The sequence below is a fragment of the Primulina eburnea genome, chromosome 2 (assembly GCF_022965805.1).
Source record: "Primulina eburnea isolate SZY01 chromosome 2, ASM2296580v1, whole genome shotgun sequence".
Taxonomy (NCBI): Eukaryota; Viridiplantae; Streptophyta; class Magnoliopsida; order Lamiales; family Gesneriaceae; genus Primulina; species Primulina eburnea.
In genome coordinates, this window is record NC_133102.1 from 30154102 (window position 1) to 30174454 (window position 20353).

A 20353-nucleotide genomic window follows, 5' to 3' on the forward strand; every position below is an offset into this window, starting at 1 on the left:
TGTCGTAGGCAAAGTTCTTCGAAGGTTCGTATAGTTTTCGATTGTTTATCCTCGTGTTTATTTGTTGCTAAACTCTTGCTAGTTTAGAGGTGAATATCACACAATACTTGAATCAAAAGATCGGGAAAACACACGGGTCTTAATATCGTAATTGAATAGAGGGTGCGATTTATTTTCAATCGTGTTTGCTATTTATTCGTATCAAGATTCACGTCACTCGGTTTTTGAGATCCAAAATCATTTCAAACATTTTTGCTCAAACTTTTGCATAACATACACATGTTTTTCATACAATATACATCAAAATAATTACCTTGACAAGATCGATGCAAAAACGAAAGAATATACATGCCTTTGATCTTTAAAACTCACGATACGGCGAATAACGAAACAACGTGGTGCGGGAAGTGATCTGGGCGACTTGAGGCACGATTTTTTCTGCTAAAATCAACGTGTGGTTTCTGAAATAATTTGAAGGGGAGGGTACTGCTGGACAAAGAACTAAGAACCCTACTAATTATCTCAAAAAAAAAAAATGCAAGCGTGCAAGAGATGTGTGTGTGTGCATAGGCCAAGTGTGTGTGTATATATAGTGCATGTGTGTGAGTGAGAGTAACGCGCGCGTGTGTGTGTTAGTAAATTAGTGGGGAGGGCATTAAAGGGTTTAATTAGGATATTAAAATATTAATAATCAATTAGTATACTAAATAAAATACTAATTCCCCCCCTTAAATAATAGCATCCCTAAATTTGAATTAAAATACACATGTGTTAAACCTTAAAAGTTTAAAATCTTAAAAGCATTTAATAAATTAATTTAGGTTTAAAAATGCTAAAATTTTAATAAATCATTTTAAAATGTCACTTTCTTAACTTGAAATAAAATATCACATTTTAAAATCGCCTAAATCGTCGTCGGTCTCTTTTCCCCGATCCTGTATCGAATAATTGCCTGAAATATAAAACTCAAGAAAACATTTTAACGCGCATCACATAAACTAGTAATAATTCAAAATAATGCAATTTCATAAATCATGCGTCACTAAAAATCATTTTAAAATTAATTAAATAAGCAACAATTTAAATAAATGCATTGGTTTTACGTGTACTGATTTTGGGCTCTACACAAGACTTCTAACTCGACCCGGGTACAAAATGACCATTTTACCCTTGAAAATCCTCATTAACCATTTTACCCCTAGACCTCAAATTTCGACCCGAGCCTACCAAACTCCTTAAAACACCTCAAAACATAAAAATAAGCATTTCTTACACGTAAACTCAAGCTTGTTCCAAAACTTATATGATTCGTTTTAAAACTTGCACCGGGGTCCTGGTTTTAATCTGAATCGACCGGAAACGTAACCAAATATTTCCCAACTCAAACCGTGACTTAACCCTACATGACCAGCCTCGAAACCACTCATTCCAAACCATTTATGACCCACGAACCACACCAAAAGGTTGCTGGAAATTTCCAGCGTCTCACGAACTTCAACCTTAGTCCACCAAACTTGCAACCCTACGACCCTAGACCCTACCAGCTCGTTCCAGCCTTGCACCAACCCTTCCTATCCCACCTTAGGACCCTCTTGGACCGCCCTAACCCATGCTCACAGCCCCATGCAAACCGCACGACACAAACTATAACGTCTACCTTTTTAAAAGTGCGGATTTTTTTTTTATAATCACATTTTGAAAATAAAATTAAAAAGTTTTGCTTGCATGCTCTCTACAAAAATATAACATTTGAAAAAAAAATATCTTAAATGTTTGACAATAAAAATAGTGTAGTTTGAAATACCCAACATCATCCCAAATCCAATGTAAACATAAACGAGTAAAAATCGCAATATCATCAATGATTAAAAATATTTAACTCTTCTCAAAAACTCATAAATCAATGCGGAAAAACGTGCGGTCCTCGGGTCGGGTCATCGCACCAGGGCTGCCTACTCAGAGTTTGGCACCTCCAGTCTCCTCAGCATCAAGCTCACCTGCATCACACACGCCTAGTGAGTCTAAAGACTCAACAACTGTACCAGAAATAACAAGTACATATACATGCCACACAGCAGTAAAAAATATCATACTCAACATATCTTTCATGAACTTAAAAAGCATAACATAAACGTGTCGTGTAAAATCATATCTTGTCAAATCATGTCATCTAGTTTCATCATATACGTATACATTTCATTTTAATTGATTTTCATTCATTAGTTGTGACTTTCGTATCAGCTCTTTGTATCAGCTCTATCGATGGATCCATCTACATGTAACCATGGTACCGGGCGGCGGGGACATCAGCGACAACATAACACGTCCACTGAGCCTTGGACTCAGCTCGTTCTCATGTCATTGTATACATATACATCGTTAGTCACAACCAATTCTCATCCGTCAAAATTATCATCATATGCACAACTTAATAAAAACATGCATATACATAACATTTTCCTTAAAACCAAGCATGCATCGATTTTACCACAATTTCATAAAAATCATAAACATGATGCATAAACATTTAAAATATCATAAATTTGTGTTTGGTGCGCTGCCAGGACAAAAACTCACCCCAGGTGAAAAATGAACATTTTGTCCTTGGAAACCCAAAAATTACCGATTTACCCTTGACCTCTAAATTGACCCGAAGCTTACCAAACTCCTTAAAATGTCCCAAAACATAATAAAAAGCATTCCAAGACGTAAACTCGAGCACAATTAATAACTTAATCGATTCGTGTTATAACTTGGACTGGGGTCTCGGTTTAACCCGAATCGAACCGAAACTTAACCAAAACTTTCTCAACTTTTTACCACACCTTAAAAACACTTAATAGGCCCTAAACCATCAAGACTCAGCCCTTAAAAATTTCTGAATGGCCATAAACGTTGCTGGATATTTTTTCTATTCCATCCTCTAACCTTTCCTTGCACTACCCGAACTCTAGCACCCCTAGGCTCGCACCAGCTCGCACCAGCCACAAGCCAAGACTTCTAGGACCTAGACAAGACCCTAAGGGTTCTACTGAACCCTCGCAACCAGCCCCATGCATGCTCATAAGGCTCGCACCTCTGTACCTCGCGAGGAATCACCAACGCGTCTCCTACTCTCCCCCCGAACGATCTCGCTTGTGGTTGGTTCCGACAAGCCTCGAACCTCTCTACGCCTTGTCTCAGACCCACCAGTGTCTGGTCTAAGGCTCAGCTAGGTGCCTGCGTTGCTGGCTAACCCCTGCACACTCAAAACCCAAAAAAAAAAAAACGAGTCACCCTCAATGAAACCCTTCTCTCAGTCCATCCCTTGCAGCGTCCAGCAACCAATCTAAAACCCAAGGCAACATCTTGACATCACTAGCAGCCCCTAAACAATCAAGAACCACAGCCCCTTGCACCAAAATTTAGAAAAAACGTGTGCCACAATCATAGAAAATGAGACACACATGTAAACCGAAAAATCTTTCATGGAAATGCTTAGGTCGAAACGTTTTATGCATGAACACCATCAGTAGTATATAATACATGTATGACGCAGAAAAATGATGCAAAGTGTGCCTGCTGATCTATTATGCGAGAAGCTTGAAGAGAGGAGCAACGGAGAAGCGCCGGGTGGATTTTTATTTGCAAGAACAATTAAAAACCGAGGAACCTAGAGGTTGCTAATGAAGGAAACCGAGGAGAGTTATCTGAAAAGAAGGGTTGTCGGCTGGTGGGGTGTGCAATAATAGGTGTAGGGTTAATTAGGTATTAATATATATAAATTAAATTTAAGCAAATGGCCCTTAGTTGCAATTTAAAGGTTTTAAATAAAATATTTAAGCCCAATAAGCTTAAAAGTTGTCCCAATAAGTCCAAACGCACTTCCGAAAAATATTTTATATTGGATAGTTTTTGAAAATATTAGATGAACCTTCAAAAAGTCCTCTGATTCGATAAAATTTATGTACCGTTAAAAATTAAAATCTTGCGGGTAAAAATACCCAATAAATCTCAATTTTGAGAAATAGGCTTAAAAACATCTTAAAATAATTAATAAAAATAAGTTTCCTGAAAATTCTCCGATTTCCATTCCTCGTTCGAGCTTGAAATGAACCTATAAACCCCAGTGCATGAATTTTTAAAATTTCATGAATTTAATCCTACCATGCAATAATCATGCATAAAAAAAATTAAACACATAATTTAATTAAAAATCCTAGATTGCATGCATTCAGGTTATGTGAATTAAATTCCTTGACCTTACACAAACGCTCGCTGGTCACCAAGGAAGACTCCCCACCGAGCCAACCTCTACAACCCGTGCAAGATCGGTCTCCATGCTAATTTCAGCCATGTTCGTGCCATCCTATGCCACTGCTCAGACCCACCAGGGCCTGGTCCAAGGTAGGGGATGGTACTTGCACAGCCGACACACCACCACCCAAGAACTAGCCATACTGAACCCAAACAACCACTAGCACCGATCGGCCCTCATACATTATCACCTAAACAGCCGAAGCTTCGACTCCATCCCTTAACCCCCTTCCTTCTCGACATTATCAGCTTCTTAGCTACCCAAGACGGCAGCCCCCTTGCACATAAATCACAAAACCGTGAGTAAGTAACCATAAAATGCATGATTCATGTCAAATCTTTGCAAAAATGGCACCACATGATAAATCAAAGGATTTCTCATGCATATACATATATATCAGCGTACATAGCATGAATGATGAGAAAAGAGTGATACAAGGCATGCCTTTGTGTTTATACGCTCGAAAACCCGAAGACATTTGCATAGAACATGAAGGAGAGACGGGAACGATTTATTTGAAAAAAGCTTGAGAAAACCTAAGGAGGAAGCTGCTGGATTTTTGAAGAAAGCTGCTGGAACATGGAGGGGGCGACAGCCATATGGAGGTAGGGAGATTAGGGTTTTAATGATAAGTTTAGATATAATAATTAGTGTATTATGGACCCTTAATTAAAATAATGAGGTTAGGTAGGATATTAGGCCCATTATACATTAAAATAATCCCATTTGGCCCAAAAGCACTCCTGTAAAATATTTTTTTAAACTACGTTTTTGAAAATATTGCCTGAGCCCTAAAAAAGTCCCCCAACCCACTAAAATCCGCGTATTGGTTTAAAAATATGTCCCGACGAGTAAAATTACCTAACAAAGCCCATTTTTCAAAAAATACACTTAAAACGCGTCATATTAAATAATTAAAAAATAATTTTTCAATAAAAATATTTTTCCTGATTATTCCTGGTCTCCGTTACTCGTTTGAGCGCGAAATGCAACATAAAATTCTAATGCATGAAACTTTAATAACCCATGAATTAAAACACATATTTATGCAATAACACATGCATTTAATGCATTAAAATAATTTAATTTAATAAAATACATAAGGAATTTGATAACTTGCATGCATGTGGTTCACGTGGACTTTCAAATTTTCGGGACGTTACATCAATTGTGTTAGAAATTACATCGGTTGAGTACTGATAAAATTGTATTGATACTAAGAGTTTCAGTTTTGGCAGTGTTAAGTCCAAACCGAAGTGAGTTTGTAAAAAAATTATTGTATAGAGCAAAGCCTTTTAGTAAACATCATAACCTCGAGATAGAAGGGGTGACATAAGAGCTTTTGAAGTCTCCAAACATCTACAAATCATGCGTTCTTTATTATCAGTTTTATTATATCTGTCATTCAGTTTATTTCCGCACTTTCGTTAGTTAACTTGTTCACATTGACATCAAGATTCGCGAATTCAGTTTGTCACGAAACTGATTCATCATTTGAAAAATTGTGAAAATTGTCAAGTGTTTATTCAACCCCCTTCTAAATATTTTATCACACTCAACCGATCCTAACACATTATTTAAAAAAAATAGATTATACATGTCAAAATCGAACTCGAAGTTTATATATTTAAAAAAAAATCAAATTATAATTAGAATAGTAATTTTAGTTTAATACTTATTTAGATTATATATTTTATGGAATGATATTTAGTCGGTTAATAATATTTTCGTTAATTTTTAGTCGATTATTATTTAATTAGTATATTTATTATACTCTACATTTAAGGATTTAACTAAAATAAAATATTATATTTTAATTACAAATTCAAACAAGATTAAATCTCTTATAACACGGTTTCATTTGTCATTATTCGATAAATGAGTCAATTCTATTCATATTTATAGTAAAAAAATATTATTTTGATATTTTTTCGTATGTTCAAATAGTCATAAAAACCAAATTTACGGAACCAAAATAACCAAACGATTTTAGTAAAAAACCGAACCAAACTTAAAGAACACGTGCCGACTTCTAGCACGAACCCAACCATTTTCTCGAACAGAGCCGCTTTGTTTTCCAACTCTCTACATTATCACTCCTCCAATGGCGCACAACACAGTTTATAGCGGCGGAACCAGATCTCTCAGCAAGCGTTTGTTAAGAAAATTACATCCCTTAAATTCTTCGTCTGTGTCTGTCTCTATTCTTACTTCTGCTCATCATTTCAAACCCACAATTCCAAGAAACCCAATTTATAGACTTAGGTTTTCTGCACCCAAATTTTCATCTTGTGGAAAAAATGGTTGCCGGGATTTAAAAAATGATGCTACTTTTTCTGAGACCATGAGTGAACCCTCAAAGGGTGAGGCTCAAATGAAAGTGAATACGCTGCCATGCATAAAAGAAGGTTTCCTCCTAGTAAACGGGAAGGTCCTGTTGAAGGGTGTTCCCTCGAACGTCGCCGTTTATCCGGTGACTGATGATTTATCGTCTTCTACTTCATCAACTTCTGCTGTGTATCTTGGTGCCAGTTCTAGTATACGCAGCTCGCGTCATGTTTTTCCTATTGGAATTCTGCAGTAAGTTATGTTTTGATTTCTTTTAATGTTGTTATGCTCAATGGATTCTTCACCAGTGTTTAAGCCACAGTAATTTGATCTTGTTTGTGCATTCTTTGTAACCAAGACTGATGAACCATATGCAAGAACTACACAGAGACTGGCCGAGAACTTGCACAATCAACTTACTCACGCACACAAGCTCAATCACAGTAAACAACAAGATTATATGGTTCGGCCTCTTTCATGACCTACGTTCACGGAGAACACTGTCGCACTTTATTGATCACCTGAGCAATTACAATACACAGCAGACAAATCAATACGAAACTTTACAAGACTCAATCAAGGCTTAATTCCCTCGAACTCTTTCCTTCCTTTTCTCTCTATTTGTAATGTGTACTCAGTATGCTTCTGCCTTTTGATTGTACCACTCGTTTCTCTTTTCAGTATCTCTTAAAGCCTCTTTGAAGATGATGAAGATCTGTCCAGAAGGTTAATCTCCTAATCGTTATATCCGATTTCCGATTTGGGCTTCTTGTTTCTTTATGCCAATTCTTTTACCAGTTCTTTCCTCACTCAAACTTATTAGGCTTTCCCATTTTTCAGCCCAATACCCTCCAAGTCCAATAATAGAGTAACCCATTCTACAATCTCCACCTTTTCGATTGGCTGCTTCTCTTCCTTGCAAGCTTCACTTGATCTCCCCTGCATTTACTAAGTTCAAACAATGTCTGAACTTACTTTGAGGCAGTGCTTTAATTAGCATATCTGCAGGGTTTTTTTCTGTTGCATTCTCCAGTGACACTTCACCTTTAGTCAAGATATCTCTCGCAAAATGCATCTTTACGTCAATGTGTGTAGACCTTTCGTGTACACTTGATGCTTGGATAAGTGTATTGCACTTTGGTTATAACAATAGACAACCACTTTATCCTGTCCTATTCCAAGTTCTCTGATGAATCCTTTCAGCCACAAAGCTTCTTTGATGGCTTCGGTGGCAGCTATAAACTCTGCTTCAGTGGTTGATAATACCACCACTAACTGGAGTGTAGCTTTACAAGTAATGGCATTTCCAAACACAGTGAAGATATAACTAGTTAGTGACTTTCGCGTGTCTAAATTTCCACCAAAATCTTAATCCACATATCCCACTACTGGACTTTCATCTTCTTTGATGTGTTTAAATTTCAGCCCAATATTGGTTGCCCCCTTCAAATATCTCATAATCCACTTTAGTCCTTCCCAATGAGAAGGACTTGGATTTGCCATGAACCTCGATACCACATTTATTGCAAATGCTAAGTCTAGTATGCGACAGAGACAGACCATTCCATACATAAGACTCCCAACACCACTTGTATAAAGAACATTTTTCATCCTCTCAGTCTCTTCTTTGTCACGTGGAGCTTGGCCTTCTGAGAGCTTTAAATGTTGTCCAAGTGGAGTGGTTACTGTCTTGGCCTTCTGCATGTTATACTTGATCAGGACACTTCTCGGATATTGTTCTTGACTTAAGAACAAGCTCTTGTCTGCTCTATGTGTTTGTATATCCATACCTAGAATCTTTCTCGCTTCCTCTAAGTCTTTCATTTCAAATTGGGAGTTTTGTTGTTGTTTCAACATTTTAATCTCTAAGTGAGGACATAAACACGTTGGAAACACTCGTCTTGATACAGTGAGGATAGTCGTCGAATCTGGGGCGTTACAATAAGAGCCTTGCTCTTATCTTCTAGTTTAATCTCAATATTTTGAAGTTCATCTAGAATCTTGATAAATTCTTCAATTTGATCTTCTGGACTCTGATCTTCCTTGATCTTGAAAGAGTACAGTCTCTGTTTCAGATACAATCCATTTGCTAAGGACTTGGTCATATATAGAGATTCCAATTTACTCCACACAGGAGCTGCATTCATCTCCCTTGCTAATTCCCGTAGAGGTTTATCACCAAGGCAGAGGATGACCGTATGCCCTCTCCATATGACTTCCTCCTTATCTTCAATCGTGGTAGACATGTCCTCCTTCTTCTTGAGCGCTTCAAGGAGATGATGTTGATTTAGTATGGCTCTCATTCTGATTCTCCACGAGGAGAAGTCATTCTTCCCAGTAAACTTTTCAATATCACACTTCATCGTTCCCGTTGATATGCCTTTTCCTACGGACGACGCCACTTGTTATGCTCAATGGGCTCTTCACCAGTGTTTAAGCCACACTAATTTGATCCTGTTTGTGAACTCTTTGTAACCAAGACTGATGAAATACGCAAGAACTACACAGAGACTTTGACCGAGAACTTGCACAATCAACTTACTCACGCACACAAGCTCAATCACAGTAAACAACAAGATTACGTGTTTCGGCCTCTTTCAAGACCTACGTCCACGGAGAAAACGGTCGCACTTTATTGATCACCAAAGCAATTACAATACACTGTATACAAATCACAACGAAACTTTTCAAGACTCAATCAAGGCTTAGTTCCCTTGATCTCTTTCCTTCCTTTCCTCTCTATTTGTAGTGTGTATTCTGTATGCTTCTGGCTTTTGATTGTATCACTCGTTCCTCTTTTCGATATCTTTTGAAGCCTCTTTGAAGATGATGAAGATCTGTCCAGAAGGTTAATCCCCTAACCGTTATATCGAAGATGATGAAGATCTGTCCAGAAGGTTAATCCCCTAACCGTTATATCCAATTTCCGATTTGGGCTTCTTGTTTTTTTATGCCAATTCTCTATTATTGGACTTTGAGGTTATTGGGCTGAAAAATGGGAAAGCCCTTAGCTCTCATTCTGACTCTCCACAAGGAGAACTCGTTCTTCCCCATAAACTTTTCAATATCACACTTCATCATTCCCATTGATATGCCTTTTCCTACAGACGACGTCACTTGTTATGCTTAATGGGCTCTTCACCAGTGTTTAAGCCACATTAATTTGATCTTGTTTGTGCACTCTTTGTAACCATGACTGATGAACCATACGCAAGAACTACAAAGAGACTTTGACCGAGAACTTGCACAATCAACTTACTCACTCACACAAGCTCAATCACAGTACACAACAAGATTACGTGTTGCGGCCTCTTTCAAGACCTACGTCCACGGAGAAAACAGTCGCACTTTATTGATCACCAGAGCAATTACAATACACAGTATACAAATCACAACGAAACTTTACAAGACTCAATCGAGGCTTAATTCCCTTGATCTCTTTCCTTCCTTTCCTCTCTATTTGTAATGTGTATTCTGTATGCTGGCTTTTGATTGTATCACTCGTTTCTCTTTTCGCTATCTCTTGAAGCCACTTTGAAGTTGATGAAGATCTGTCCAGAAGGTTAATACCTAGCCGTTATATCCAATTTCCGATTTGGGCTTCTTGTTTCTTTATGCCAATTCTTTTACCAAGTACTCCCTCAATCAAACTTATTGGGCTCTCTCATTTTTCAGCCCAATACCCTCCTAGTCCAATAATAGAGAAAGTGAATAACTCTACAAATGCCTAATTTCTTGCTCTTTGGTTGTTTCCTCGTTTGATTCTGGTTTCCAGTTTTTCGGGTTTATTTCATTTTTTAAAAAAATATTTCTATGTCAGGGGAGAATATATCATAATGTCTTTTTATTTTTACTTATTTTACGTGGGCTGTTTAAGTGTTTTAATATCTGTACCTTGGCCTCTGTCCTAATCGTACGACAGTAGGAGGTAGCTCGGATTTTGGCAAGAAAATATTTTTCTTTCTGTGACAATCATTTGTGCCTATTTTTCGTACCATCTTTCTGGATATCAGAAGTTGTAAAGTATACTAATTTCTTTTCATTCCAGAGAAAACTGAGTTTAGTGTATTAATTATAGGCTTGATGTTGTGAAGAATATTAGTTTGTTAATATGAGAAGTGTAGCGCCCTTACCCGAGCCACTACTAAACAGACTAATAAACATGCAACATTAAACTTAATAACAACAATTAAATAGCGGAAACCAAATACTTAATCATCTTACAGCCCAAATGAAAACAAAACAATAACAACAGTCTTAAACATTAATACAACCATAACAAATACATGATTCTGAACGTGAAAACGATAAACCACAGAAAACCTCCACTGGATCACCACCGAAAACCCAAAAGCTCTAGCCACTGTCCTGGTCGTCCGAACCGTCCAACCTAAGACCTGCCCCGTGGAATGGGGTGCCCAAGATGAAAACAAGGACGTGAGCGATAATCGCCCAACACGAGAATGTACGAGTATACAAACTAATATGATGCATGCGAAATGCAATATGCTCGGATATCAAGGATCAAGTCAAGAATCTCATGCTCGGTCTAGAGGCGCCTGAGTGTGTAGTCTCTGATCTGCCCTAGGCATGTTTTGGCTCCCACACTCATCAGCAAGACGTGGACCTGCAATGTCTAGGTCATCAGAGCCCGCGGGTCCCGTCGGACACTGTAGCTCTCGATGCCCCATCGTCCACAATACAGAATAGGGCTGAGCGGCCCCAACAAACGAGGTATATCTCCAAAGATATCAGGCTCAATATGATATGTCATGCATAATATGCCAAAGCAGTAAAACATGTATCATGCAACAGATAAATATGCAGCATATAAGTGTGTATACTACGCTTGGATATCTCAGTCAGTACACACGTACCTCACTAAAACAATCTGACAGAAAGTTCTGAACCTAAACAATACCAACAGAATGAAATCACTAACAAACCAGATCAAACATGCTACAAATATCTCCCTAATGATCCTTAAATCACTATCTAAGGATTTAGGATTATACCTGCGTCCGTCGTCAGCCTGCTGATAATGTCTCGATCTCAGTTCACCAACCTTCCTCGAGTCGACACTAGCTCCGAAACTTCCCGACACCAAAGTGCCCTAGAAACTGGCTAGAAAACCTAAGGTACAACTAGAACTCTCTCTGAAGAATGCGGTGAAGGAAACAAAAGAATCGGCTTCCGTTTATAGGCTGCATCCGCATTATTTCAGAAAATCCGACCAATCTTATCTGCCACGTGTCAGAATCTCATTTGTCTAGTTGGATTTCTCGAGATAATGTAATCCGAAGTAGATCGGTTTATCCCTTTTTAAATTCGGTGGATACCAACAACTTGATCTCGATTTATCAATCCCTTAAAACTTAATTAACAACTCATTAATTATCTCTTAATTAATACTTCATTCAAAACAAATATTCGGGTCATTACAAGAATTAGCTGTGTCTAGTGGAACTTGAGTCAAATTTGAGTAGTTTGTGTTTCTTTTATTAATAATCCTGGCTTCTTGACTACGTTAGTATCAAATCACTTTTTCTGCTCTGTTGGTTTTGTGAAAGTCTGGTTGGTTTCTTTTGCAGAGAATACAAGTTTTTGTGTCTCTTCAGACACAAAATTTGGTGGATGATACCTCGGTTCGGAAGTTCAGGAAGTGATGTCCCCATTGAAACTCAAATGCTGCTTTTGGAAGTGACAGAAGAGTCTGCTGTCTCTGATGGTAATTCATCCAGACGATTGGTAGGAAATAGTTTCTACGTGTTGTTTTTGCCAGTATTGGAAGGACAATTTCGCGCATCTCTGCAAGGGACATCGGCAAATGAGCTCCAGTTCTGTGTTGAAAGTGGTAAAGTAACCCCATTGGCCCATTTCGAAACTTTTGAAGCTCAAATCATTTTAAAGTGTTTACGTTTACGCTATCCTTTTATAAGTTCGTTCGATTTTGAATTAGTACAACATAAGGAACATAAAAAATAACGTGATATAGGATTAATGTGATTAATTCACGAGTGCCTACATCCACGGTACTATACCCCGATGGCTAAAACTATATTAATCTCGCTTAGTTTTGAATATCATCTTCATTTGTTTAGATAAGTTAAATAATATTGGGATGATTGTGGAAGAAAACTTTGCTAACAATGAATCATATAGAAGGTATGTCATAAATTTTAATATTATCAATTCTGAATCATATTATATTATTTGATTTCTTATGGAGCTTGCAAATTTTACAAGTCAATGCTTTTCTATTTTTCAATTTATGTTTTGATATTTGTAGTGTCTTTTTATTCAGGAGATGCTTGCACCGAAACCATCAGTGTATCAAAAACTGTCTTTATAAATTCAGGGGATAATCCTTTTGAGCTCATGAAGGATTCCATAAAGTATCTAACCGAATCTATTGTCATTCGTTTCAGCATTTAGTATGATTGTTAGTTATTGTTTCATGTTAACTTAGGATCTCGTGGCTTCATGTGCAGGATATTGGAGGGACATCAAGGTACCTTCACTCATGTTAAGCATAAGAAGGTACAAATAGGTCACTTTTCCGATCACCTTAAAATCTTGTTTTGTATCTTATATTGTGCTTTTTATTTTTAGAAACCTGCTCATTTGGATTGGTTTGGTTGGTGCACCTGGGATGCTTTCTATAAAGATGTCAATCCGCTGGGCATTAAAGCAGGGCTCGAGAGGTACCTGAAAGTTTCAAACGTAATTATCTTATGAAAAGTATGAACTTGTTCATTCCCTTATATGAAATTAAATCTTCGTGGCTCAAACAGTTTTATTGAGGGAGGTTGCCCACCCAAATTTTTGATAATTGATGATGGATGGCAAGATACAGTAAATGAGTTTGAGAAGGATGGAGAGCCTTTGGCTTCAGGAACACAGTAAGTTCTTATTTTGGAATCGTTCCTAGTCAAAAAAGGATTAACAAAAATTTTAACCTCACTGGGCTGATAAAAGTTTTTTAAAAACCGCCCGAATCGAACGGCGCCACTGACCGCTCTGCCATTTTCAATTTATTAAATAAAACCGCGATTGGAAAACAAATCCACACCACACCACTCCACTTAATATGGTGTGGTTACAATTTGAATAAAAAACCACATTGACCCTACCACATAATTAAAGTAATTGTTTTTTATTATTTATGATATAGTTGTACATTACTTGATTTGTATTTAACCTAAAGCAACTAGTAAAAACACAATTTCAAAATATTTAGAAACATTCTTAGTGCAATTTTGACCTAATTTTACACAATTTTTTAAATAGAAGTCCACATTTTGTAGGGTGTAACAGGCTCCAACTTTAGGGTTGAGATATTGTTTTCAAATTTGAATATGTAAAATTTCAAATATTTACCAATCATAAGTCCTAATTCCACTCCATTTCTATAATGCAAAAAAATTATTCAATAATAATGTAAATATTTTGCTATGTTCAAATAGATATAACCAGTGTTTTTATAACCGGACCGTTAATCGAACTGGTCAAGCCTTAAAAAATGGTTCAACCGGTTCAACCGAACGGTCGAACCAGATCAATAAAATTAATATTTTATTTATTTTATATAATAAATAAAATAGTAAAATATTGATTATTTATGTTTTTATAGTTTTTACTTAATTTTTAAGATGAAAATTACAACAAATATCCAAATAAACACCACTTTTCCGGTTTTTCCGGTTTTTCCGGGTTTTAACCGGTTTCTGGTTTCCGGTTTTTCCGGTTTTTTCCGGTTTAACCGGTTTTTTTCTGTTAAACCGATTTTCCGGTTTTTTCCTTATCTCCGGACCGGTCTGGAGGCCGGTTCACGGTTGAACCGGTCCGACCAGCCGGTCCGGTCCGGTTTTGAAAACAGTGGATATAACATCCATAAAAAAATATACAATATTATATATTCTCTGCACAATTTATTTTAAATTCAAAGTTCGGTTCGCATTAGACATTAGTATGATCAATGATGTTGTTTGCAAAAGTTTATTTTAAGTGTTTCTAAGCTTCTAGTTAATGAAATGTTTGGAAATTGTATGTAAAAGTTGAGAAATACTTAAAATAAGTTCTTCCAAACGCTACCTATATCTAATAACAATGATAATAATAACGCTACAAAATACAAATTCTATAGTAAAAATTATTGAAGAATTAAAATTTTATATTTTAATTTTTTTTATATTAATATAATTTCAAAAGTTTTGTTCGCATTAGACATTAGTATATCTAATAGCAATGATTATTATAACGCTTCGAAATACAAATTAGTATAATGTTGAAGAATTTAAAATTAATAATAGAATGATTTTTTATATAATTTTTTTTTTATAATTTGGACTATATTTTCTATTTGAAAGACATTCTAAGTTTATCTACTATTTTTATATCAATTTAATTTTTTGGTTATATTGTGCTAAGAACTTATTATTTGTTTTACTTGGTAGTTATTCTCTCTTTGTTAAAAAAAACTGTCCAACCGTGCCTAAAAACGCAAATCTTATTTTACATAATTGACAGTGATTAACAAATATATTTCAAACAGAACCAGAGAAGGCAGTTTGGTTTGAATTTTGCGAAGAAACCGTCTGAACCACAGCGTGATCACCCCTCTGGTGCAACTTAAATATCTAAACAGTAGACAAGCTTCACTTTTCGTTCTTGCTGCCTTGTAGGTAGCTCATAGGATTGTTCCCATGTACGTATGTGATATAATTTGGTGATTTGCAGATTTGCCAGCAGACTAGTTGATTTCAGGGAAAGCTCCAAGTTTATGAGCATGGGAGTAGATATTTCATGCAATAATCTGCATGAAATGGTCAAATTCTTCAAAGAAAAATATTGTTTGAAGTAAGCGTCTATGCTAAAATTTCTTATTCTGAGCTCAAAGTATTAGTAATTACGCCACAAATGCTAATAACATGACAATATCTGTTCTAGATTTGTATACGTTTGGCATGCTATCGTTGGTTACTGGGGAGGCGTCCTTCCTTCTTCAGAAAAAATGAAGAAGTACAATCCCAAAATGATATATCCGATTCAGTCTCCTGGAAATTTTGGAAATTTTCGAGATATTGCCATGGACAGTTTGGAAAAATATGGTGTTGGGCTCATAGATCCTTGCAGAATTTATGACTTTTTTAATGATTTTCATTGTTACCTGTCAAGTTGTGGTATTGATGGAGTAAAAGTAGATGTGCAGAATCTAATTGAGACACTAGGTATGGGATTCGGTGGACGAGTGTCCCTCACCAGACAATACCAACAAGCCTTGGAGGAGTCAGTTGCGAGAAATTTTAAAGAAAATAACTTAATTTGCTGCATGAGTCTGAACACCGACTCTATCTACAGGTTTGACCTCTCTTCCTAAATTTTATTGGCAATTTGTATTACTTTTGGAGCTTAGTGTTTTTATTCATAGCGAACTTTAAGTTCATGGAGAAGCGCAACTGCAAGAGCATCAGAAGATTTCATGCCCCGAGAACCGACTTTTCAAACAGTACATGTGGCTTCTATAGCCTTCAACAGCCTTCTTCTCGGAGAGATCGTGGTTCCAGATTGGGACATGTTCCAGGTACATATGATTTTAGTACAAAACAATTTTGATTGCACCGATACCTTTTTTGACCAAGAGGTTGCAACAAAGCTGATATCTTGTAAATTAAGGTGTAAATTCATTCAGTGACCAACAGAACTAGTTGTCCACAAACTTTTAGGTTAATATAACCAGGATCGGACTTGGCAGCGTGGTATTACACTATCACTCCCCTCTCCTGCATTCGATTAATTATGTTTAGATAATTTATTTTTTACCTACCCAAATATAGGAAACCATCCTCCCCCATCCCCTGGAAAAAAATTCCCATTATCTGTGCCCTGTTGTATGAAATTCTAGGAGTGCCTCTGTATGCTTGATAATCTGTTATCATTTTTTCTATTCCATCATTTTAGAGCGAACACTATGCAGCTGAGTTTCACGGTGCGGCTAGAGCATTGGGTGGATGTCCAGTCTATGTAAGGTGAGTTATACTTTCAAACATATAGCTTGGTGTGCCTTTGTAACCCTTTTTCTCTGGTATAAAATTTTGTTGTTATAATATATAAGAAATTCATATACTAGGATTTTTTTCACTATTGTAGTGACAAACCAGGAAGGCACGACTTTAAATTACTTAAGAAGCTGGTATTGCCAGATGGCTCGATATTAAGGGCTAGGTATGCTGGACGACCGACACGAGATTGCTTATTTGTAGACACAGTAATGGACGGCAAAAGGTAAGAACAAGAAAATTTCAGTTTTGTATTTGGATTAGTAGACTGACGTAATTTCATCGACATGGGCAGTCTAATGAAGATATGGAACTTGAATAAGTTATCTGGTGTACTCGGTGTTTTTAATTGCCAAGGAGCCGGAAATTGGTCGCTAAAAGGTGGACAGGAATACAACCCCATCACATCAGCTAAATCTCTAAATCTTTCAGGCCATGTATCCCCTTTGGATATTGATTATCTTTATGAAGTTACTGATGAAAATTGCTGTGGAGACTGTGCTGTGTTCGATTTTCATACAGGTAATTATTACTACTTGTATGATAGCATCATCTGTCGCTCTACGCGGCAGTGTCTTACTCAAAATTTTAAAATGTTATGGAATTTAATTTTAAGGGTTGTTGGCCACATAGGCTGTCACACAGCAGATAGCTTGGTAATTTTTGTTATCTGATAATCTTAATGTTGCATTTAATCCAATGACAAACCCATACCTCAAATTACAAACGTTATCGCATTGTAGGATCTCTTACTAGATTGCCAAAAGAAGATAGAGTTGAAGTGTCTTTAGGCACCCTCGAGTGTGAAGTATTTACGATCTCCCCGATAAGGGTAAGTAAATCGCTATCATATAAAGAGAATTATGTTGTGGATGATTGTTGCCTATTGATCTCTTGTTAGTGTTGTCCGAGCAGGTTTTCAGTGAAACTCTTCACTTTGCTCCACTTGGATTGATTGACATGTATAACTCTGGAGGTGCAAACGAAAGTATTAGTTTCATCAAAGAACCTTCGAAGCATATTGTAAGTATTGAAGCACGGGGTTCTGGGCGCTTCGGTGTTTATTCTACTGGGAAACCGAGTCAATGTACAGTTGACAGCAAGCAAGAAGAATTCATTTATGACCTGGATAACGGATTACTGGTGATTAATCTTGAAGGTGAATGCCGACTGAGGGATATAAAGATAATGTATTAGTTCTATTTCATAAAATATCTGTCGGGAAATATAATATTTAGAACAAGATCTGGTTCCATTGTTTAGCATTCAAAAGCTACTCTGCTACATGCAGCAACACTGGCAAGAAAAAGAAGCAGTCGTGTCAGGGTCGATGCTAACAACTTTAGGCCTGAGTTTAACTTTAAATAGATGTCTTTAGGACATAACGTGCGTTCAAATTTTTTTTATGCCCCTAACAATTTTTTTGAATTAAATCAGTATATTAAAGATAATATAAAATCTAAACAATGGGCAATATATATTATATAATTGAGTAATTAGATCAAATGTATACAAAATTATAGTTAAAAAACAATCCATCTTAGATTTTCAGAGAGAAATATTGATCAAATTATTCAAAAATTTTATTTTTAATGGATAACATAACCAATTAATAAATATTTTCTCTGTCACATGGTTGATTTGAGAGAAATTTTTTGGTGAATTTTAAATTTGAAAAAATTCATTTTGCACTTAATAGTGTAAATTTATAAGCAATGTTGATAAATTTTCATCTATTTGATTTTTGGTGAATTTTAACTTTGAAAAACTTCATTTTGCACTTAATAGTGTAACCAGAAGAATAAAGATAACCAATAAGAACTTATAAGCAATGTTGATAAATTTTCATCTATTTTCTTCAATTAATTTATTACAAAACCCCTACGAGTCGGATAATATGCATTTATATTGGTTCCATTACACTACTATGAAATAATTTTTTTTTATATATTGGCCTCGAGAAAATTAAATTTATATTGAGAAAAAAATTATCAAGTGACTTAGAAATAATAAATTTTATAAATAAATTTATCCAAATGTCCAGTTTTTTTAAAAATTCTATTGACCCCTAAAAAATAGGGCAAAAACTTGTGTGAGACGGTCTCACGGGTTGTATCTGTGAGACGGATCTCTTATTTGGGTCATTCATGAAAAAGTATTACTTTTTATGCTAAGAGTATTACTTTTTATTGTGAATATGGGTAGGGTTGATCCGTCTCACATATTAAGATCCGTGAGACGGTCTCACATGAGATCAACTCAAAAAATAGGCCAGAATCGGTTGACTCTTTTGACTTTTTTTAAAAGATGAACATTTTTTGACTTGAAAGATTTTTATTGAAAAAATTCATATATTTTTATAGACTTTTTTTCAAGATTTTTGTAAACCTTTTTCATAGAATGATGTGAATTTTGTAATTTATAATTGTGATTCATATCTGTAAAGTTAATTAACTAATGAATGATATACATAATCTTTGAAAACTACAAATAGTCATGTAATATACAAACAATATGTCAAATTAAAAAATAAACAAGACAATTATTTGTACCTGAAAATAATAAGTGTGTTAAAATATTTGTAATTAGGGTACTTTATAAAATTTTAATATATTTAATTTATTATAGTTATTCTTATATATGTGTATTGATAAGCTTAAAAAATTATATAACAATATTCTCATTCAACTTAATGAAAAATATCACGTGCGAGAATTTTGAGTTATAATCAAAATTAAAATACAGATTATCTAAAATTATAGAAAACAATTAAACATCAAATGTTATATAATAATCAATAAAAAAATTAAATTTTACTTATTATAAATAATAATTATTTTTAATTTATAGGTCAATAAAATATTATAATTTTTTAATAATGTAGTGTAATAATTTTGTAAAAATTTTAATAAACATAATTTTAAATTTTATGAGGTTTTGTGACTGAAAATCTAAAAAAAATGATAATTTTGAAAAAGTACAGATAAAAAAAAATAAATAGAAGAAAAAAGAATGAAAATTTTATTGTTTGTATTGATTATGTGAGTTTGGGAGATTTCTCAATTAAATGTACATCCAAATCTTAGAGGGTGTATTCAATCTTGGAAATTTAATTACTTTAATTGAATTTCGTAGAGTTTAAAAGTTTAGAGGTATTGTGTAGAGGCCCGTATTTCGTATTTGTAAATTTGCGGAATTATTTAAAATTTTTCCTTTAAAAGTAAATAACTTGCCTCATTCATAAAATAAACTGAATAAAAGGTTTAAATGTCAAAATAGCAGCGGAAGTAAATACTGTTTTTCAACAGAACAACTTAAAATAATTCATCGTAACAAAATAAGTTTGAGCATAAAATGATAAATAAACTGAAACACGAGGTCCTCGGGTTCCTACTACTACCGACCCAAGATGGCTCACTAGTCCCCGTCCTCGGTCCCGACCTCATTAGGACCTACAACAATCAAGTCTATTGAGTCTAAAGACTCAACAAGCATATATCGTGAATAACAAGTAAAATATATCATAAAGTTTGGTTTAATACGAGATTAAAACGCAGTAATACGTCTTATTTAAAGATTAATTTAAAAGTCCTTGATTTAAGCTAAATAAAAATATGAGAAAATTCCTGTAGGCTTAAATAATTATTTGAGACATGTTAGAGTCAATGGA

The 20353-nt window shown here is 35.3% G+C and overlaps 1 protein-coding gene across 2 annotated transcripts; it reads left to right on the plus strand.

Moving 5' to 3' along the window:
* The first annotated feature begins 6329 nt into the window (after nucleotides 1–6329).
* LOC140823021 (probable galactinol--sucrose galactosyltransferase 2) lies at nucleotides 6330–18068 on the plus strand. Of its 2 annotated transcripts, XM_073184075.1 has the most exons (14): nucleotides 6331–6877; nucleotides 12217–12479; nucleotides 12930–13020; nucleotides 13117–13165; nucleotides 13238–13329; nucleotides 13420–13527; nucleotides 15365–15484; nucleotides 15575–15985; nucleotides 16067–16208; nucleotides 16586–16653; nucleotides 16775–16909; nucleotides 16979–17205; nucleotides 17427–17515; nucleotides 17599–18068. In XM_073184075.1, exons 1-14 carry the CDS (start codon nucleotides 6402–6404, stop codon nucleotides 17878–17880), a joined length of 2553 nt encoding a protein of 850 aa, XP_073040176.1. In that variant the 5' UTR covers nucleotides 6331–6401; the 3' UTR covers nucleotides 17881–18068. The 2 variants fall into 2 exon arrangements, with proteins under 2 accessions (XP_073040177.1, XP_073040176.1); XM_073184076.1 differs by lacking the exon at nucleotides 12930–13020 and having other exon boundaries at nucleotides 6330–6877; nucleotides 13240–13329.
* Nucleotides 18069–20353: the final 2285 nt, after the last annotated feature.

Coding starts and splice junctions, on each gene's coding strand:
- LOC140823021 (XM_073184075.1), top strand. CDS start 6,402: ATGGCGCACAACACAGTTTATAGCGGCGGAACCAGATCTCTCAGCAAG. Junction 12,480..12,929: donor CCAGTTCTGTGTTGAAAGTG/GTAAAGTAACCC, acceptor CTTTTTATTCAG/GAGATGCTTGCACCGAAACC. Junction 17,516..17,598: donor TTACGATCTCCCCGATAAGG/GTAAGTAAATCG, acceptor TTGTCCGAGCAG/GTTTTCAGTGAAACTCTTCA.